This window comes from Carlito syrichta, unplaced genomic scaffold, assembly GCF_000164805.1.
Source record: "Carlito syrichta isolate Samal-C Ts95f unplaced genomic scaffold, Tarsius_syrichta-2.0.1 Scaffold280808, whole genome shotgun sequence".
Taxonomy (NCBI): domain Eukaryota; kingdom Metazoa; phylum Chordata; class Mammalia; order Primates; family Tarsiidae; genus Carlito; species Carlito syrichta.
The window spans coordinates 1-5,346 of record NW_007224904.1 but is presented as its reverse complement, the minus strand read 5'-3'; the positions used below and the strand labels follow the sequence as shown (position 1 = coordinate 5,346).

At 44.5% G+C, this 5,346-nt stretch overlaps 1 protein-coding gene across 1 annotated transcript; it reads left to right on the top strand.

The window, feature by feature from the left end:
• Window positions 1-391: 391 nt before the first annotated feature.
• On the top strand, window positions 392-5,313 carry LOC103254458 (mas-related G-protein coupled receptor member X2-like; the record flags this gene model as incomplete). Its single annotated transcript, XM_021709758.1, has 3 exons — window positions 392-512; window positions 3,299-3,332; window positions 4,804-5,313. Coding segments are annotated over 3 exons (665 nt in total), but the record flags the coding sequence as incomplete, so codon positions are not given.
• Window positions 5,314-5,346: the final 33 nt, after the last annotated feature.

The following is a 5,346-nucleotide window of genomic DNA, read 5'->3' as shown; positions in this document are numbered from 1 at the left end:
GTATCGTGTGTGTGTGTGTGTGTGTGTGTGTGTGTGTGTGTGTGTGTGTGTTTGCTTGAGTCAAAGTCTCACTCTCTTGCCCAAGCTGGAGTGCAGTGGCAAGCTCACTGCTGCCACAGCCACGACCTGCAAGGCTCAGGTGATTAACCTGCTGCCTCAGCCCTCCAAGTAGCTGGAACTACAGGCATACCACCATGCCCGGCTAATTTTCTGATTTATGGTAGAGACGAGGACTCACCAAGTTGCCCAGGTTGGTCTCGAACTCCTGGGCTCAGGCAATCCTCTTGCCTCTGCCACCCAATATTCTGGAATTACCGGCATAAGCCACTGCACCTGGCCAAAATCCTGAAATACCTGATTTGGTCACCAGCTTTCATTCCAGTTCCTGTAGGCACCTCCTGAGTCAGGGGACTTGGAACTGTCCTCTGAAGTCATCACCGAATCGAGGAAGGCTCTCCTCCTCCTGCAGCACGGGGCAGCTCTCCACTCGCAGACAGAAGAATGGAGGAAAGGTAAGGGCATATGCCAAGAAGTCTTCTTTCCAAAGTCAATTTTGTTTTTCTCTGTAACTCCTCAATTCTGCATTTCCATCTTGGGGTACTGTATGCAGGGGGTCATGAACTTGCTTCAGGAAAAGGAGGAGAAATTAGGTGCTGGCAGCCTGGACTGTGGGAGTCCCGAATGGGGTCACATAGGCCTTTCTTCCTTCTGATCCATCTCCTCCTACCACCCCCTGTATTTCAACTATTCAGTCTGTTGTTGTGGAGAGAATGCTGCCTCTTAGATTTACTTAAGAAACAAGGGGACATGCAAGCACTGTTTCAAAGAGCTGAACTGCAGTAAAGACAGGTTTTGTTCCTTTACTAACTTTTCATGGCACATCTGAAATGTCCAATGAAAACACTGATGATTCAATCTGAAATATCTGAAGAGTGTTTCATGTGGGGACTGTTGAAAACAATGGGCAGAATTAAGGGAAAAGCAGCAATAGGGAAGCACTCTTCTAATCCAGGCTCAATGGGAGAGGGAAGGAGCAGTTACCATTGAGAGCGTAGCCACAGCTGAAGATGTAGCAGGAGAAAGGGATCACTAGGCAGGTGGAGAAGCCATGAGTGACAAACACAGCCTCACAGCAGAGAGCCAGGCGGCGGGAATACCAATCACTATCCTCCTGTCCCCCAATCTCCTGGTGGTGTCTCCCAGTGGCTCAATTCAGCCAGAAATAGGATCCCACGGGTAAGAGACAGAGACACCACCATCTTGGGAGGTCAAACAGGGTGGGGAAGGATGGAAGAACATCTTCAAGGCTAATGGAAATTACTGTCCATGCCTCCCACCCTCCTCATACCCCCTGGGGTTTTCTCTTTCTAAATGTCATTGAATCATTTCTCATCTAAGTTCCATCAGAGTTATTCTTTTTTCTCTTTGCAACTTATTTCTCTAGTGTCACTTGTATGGAGAAATATCTGCATTTATCAAACATGCCTAGTAAAAGAAATGTAATTTTAAAAAGAGAAAACAATTCTGTTTGTTACAGTGTATGTTTGGCTGCTTTAATTTGGGGTCTCTATCACATAAATAAAAATCTTAAACAAGAATGTGCAGCTGGCCTTCTGCATCAGTGTGCCTCACATTTGCAGATTCAACCACCATAGATTGAAGACATTCCCTCCTCTCACAAAAGGGGAGGATAGTTGTATCAGTACTAAACAGACACAGACATTTTTCTTTTTATTATTCCCTAAACAATACAATACAACAACAATTCACATAGCATTTAGACTGTATTAGGTATTACATGGCATTCCCATTGTATTAAGCAATCTAGAAGTGATTTAAAGTATACAGCAGAAAGTGCATAGGTTATATACAAAATGCTACATTATTTTAGAAAAAGAAATTGCGCTTCTGCAGGTATGGTTTGTTTGGTATTCCCACACCAATGCCCTGTAGATACCCAGAGATGACTATATTTTAGAACTGAGCTGGAGTCTCCAGGGATGATACATTAGGACCTAAAAATTTGCAACTCCCCAACCTTAAACAATTACCCTCATTCTCCTACACAGCTCCCAACCACATCAGCATTACAGCCTGATGGAAGAGGATAGGGGAAGAGGAGGCTGTCCTCCTTCTATGAATCCCATGACCCTGAACTTGGTTAGATCACTTGTGCTCACCTCCCATTGACCAACACCTAGTCATACGAGATCATCCAGAATGAGGAAGACCAGAATGGGGATTCTTTCTCAGTTCTTATGCTCTCAGAATTGTTATGTGACATAAGAACAAAGAAAGATTGGGGGATATTAACAGTCTCTACAGCCTGTGATTAACTCTCAAATTCCGTGCTCTCATGAAGATTTTTTTAAGAAGATTCTCAGAAATACCGAATGATGAGTTAGATAACAATGGGAAAGTCTTATGCAGGACTCCAGGAGACCAGGGGCTGGTATTGGGACTGCTCTTCCTGGTGTGATAACAGGAACATCCTTTGTTCTTCAAGCCTCAGCATCTTCTCGAGTTAAATGAGGATATTACAACAGATGGATTTTAAGGCATACATGAAAAATGTAGGGTGCAAAACAGGCATGACTTTGTACTTAAGAGGCTTTAGGATGGATGAAAAAGACAGATACATGCAACCCTAAATATAGACACACTAAGTGTTAGATGCCCTCAGTGGGGATAGCACAGGTTCTGGCTTTCCATTCTAGCTAACTGATGCTGTGGGAGCTTATCTTTCTAAGAGAGCTCATGATGGCTGTGCTCACTCCTGATGATTCTCTGCACTCCAGCAGAAGGATGCATCTCCTTTCCCCTTGGAACCTTCTACCCCTCAAAATTCCATACTGAAGCCTGCCTTTTGAGGTAGATAATGGTTCCTGGATTCACCATCTGTTCCTACTTGGCTTCCCCTCAACTCTCTTTGCTTATGTCTGTGATTGGCTCCTCTTCCTCTCTAGAGTTTGCTTAGGTTGAGTTTTTTTTCAACCCTCAATTTTTACTGCCAATTTGGAGTTAATGTGAGAATTATGTCTCTGTTTTCCTCCTCAATTATGTATACTTGGCACACAGTGGTGCTGGGTCCGATGGGTTGGTCAAAAGGGGGGATGCTGAGGCAGCCCAACTGGGTTCAACCACATTGTGACAGAGCAAGGGATAATGATGCATCCTTTTGTGCTTCTATCCATCCTCTGCGAAATGGGAATAAGACTAATTTTTACCTCATAGATTTCAGAGAGAATAAAAATATCATGCCTAATAATCTCTTAATCAGCTGATATTATCCAACCAGATGGGACCTATTCCTCTTTCTCCGGTTGGAATCGGTATGGGTATCTCTCTTTACATTCTAAGCCTTGCACTTTTTCTACTTTCCCACGGGGACTCCTCTCATACGAAAGCTTCAATCAGCAAAGGAAACTCTATCAAAGATCTCCTGGGAGAGGGCATAAAGTAGGTACATATTGTGAGAATGGCTGTGCCTGGGAGATAGATATGGCTCAGTGTGTCAGCCATTGAGGACTGGAGCACCTTTCACATCTCCACTGGCTAGCTCTGTGTGAGGTACACTGTGTTCTCAATAGACATTTATTCAAGAATAAATGCATGCATGCATGAGGAGCCTAAGTGAGTCACACATCACTTAGCAGTCCTTCATGGATGTTTTCATGCTACAAACACCTTCTTCAGCGGCATTCAGACCTCACCAATGCTTTCTCCTTCCTCCTTTATACTGATAAGCTGTTCAGCTTAGGCCAGCGCCCTACCCCTACACCCTGTGCCACAATGCTTCTAGCTCTCAGAAAAGCAATACTAGATTCTTACTTCAAAGGCTTATCGGAATCAACTTCAATTGTTTGGGCACACATAAGTAATTCTTTTAACACACATAGAGATCTCTGATCTGATCTCTGATTTCATATACTGATGAGCTGTTCAGCTTAGGCCAAAGCCCCACCCCTACACCCTGTGCCACAATGCTTCTAGCTCTCAGAAAAGCCATACTAGGTGTTTACTTCAAAGGTTTATCGGAATCAACTTCAGTTGTTTGGGCACACATAAGTAATTCTTTTAACACACATAGAGCTGTCCACAAGCAGAATTATGATTATATGTGTGTCTTCTAATGTGTCATTTTTATTTTTCTAATGGCTTTGTGTTTTCATTTTCATTTGTATTTATAAATCTGCCACTACCATTAGGCTTCTCATGCATGAATGCATTTATTCTTGAATAAATGTCTATTGAGAACACAGTGTACCTCACACAGAGCTAGCCAGTGGAGATGTGAAAGGTGCTCCAGTCTTCAATGGCTGACACACTGAGCCATATCTATCTCCCAGGCCCAGCCATTCTCACTCCTATCCTAGCTAAAGCTCACACTTTCTCATTACTGATGTTTGTTCTTACTCTCCTCCTTAGATGTGCACTCTTAGCTTGGGTTGTCACTATCACCCCTGTGACTTTCTGAAGTCTTGTACCTGGCAGAAAATTTCTGGCCTAGGGCAGAGAAAGGATTTGACAAGAGCTGCAGCCTGTGGAGTAGAGATGTTTTATCACAAAATGTTCCTATGTCAGTAGAGGACATTGTTGTAATAGAGCCCAGGCTTTAGAGTCAGCAAGAACAGGGTTTGAAACCAGATTTGAGGACTCCCCACCTTTTCATAAGTTCTTATTCTTGCAAGCCTCTGTTCCCTTCTCTATGAAATGGAGACAGCACTTCTGTCTTAGATTGTGGGGTAAGGGTGAGAATCAGAGATCATAGAGCTGGTGCTGAAATCTTGTTTGTGTTTCCAGAGCCAACAGAAGAAGGTTTCCAAGCATGGATTCAACCATCCCACAATGGAAAACAGAACTCACACAAATAAACGAAACTGCCCTGAGGATCCCTTCTCCAGCCTGTGACGTGCAGAACCTGATAGAAATCCTGCTGATGCTCATCATTGCCCTGGTGGGGCTGGCAGGAAACGGGATTGTGCTCTGGCTCCTGGGCTTCTGCATGCGCAGGAACGCCTTCTCCACCTACGTCCTCAACCTGGCCGCGGCTGACTTCCTCTTCCTCTGTGGCCAAATGATACGTTCCCTTTTACAGCTTATTAGCAACTTTGATTTCATCTACAGCATATCAAGCCCTGTGATTGTCTTTCCCTACCTTGCAGGCCTGAGCATACTGAGCACCATCAGCATCGAGCGCTGCCTGTCTGTCCTGTGGCCCATCTGGTACCGCTGCCGCCGCCCAAGACACATGTCAGCGGTTGTGTGTGCCCTACTCTGGCCACTGTCTCTGCTGCTGAGCATCCTGGAAGTGTACTATTGTGCCTTTTCATTTGGGGGGATATA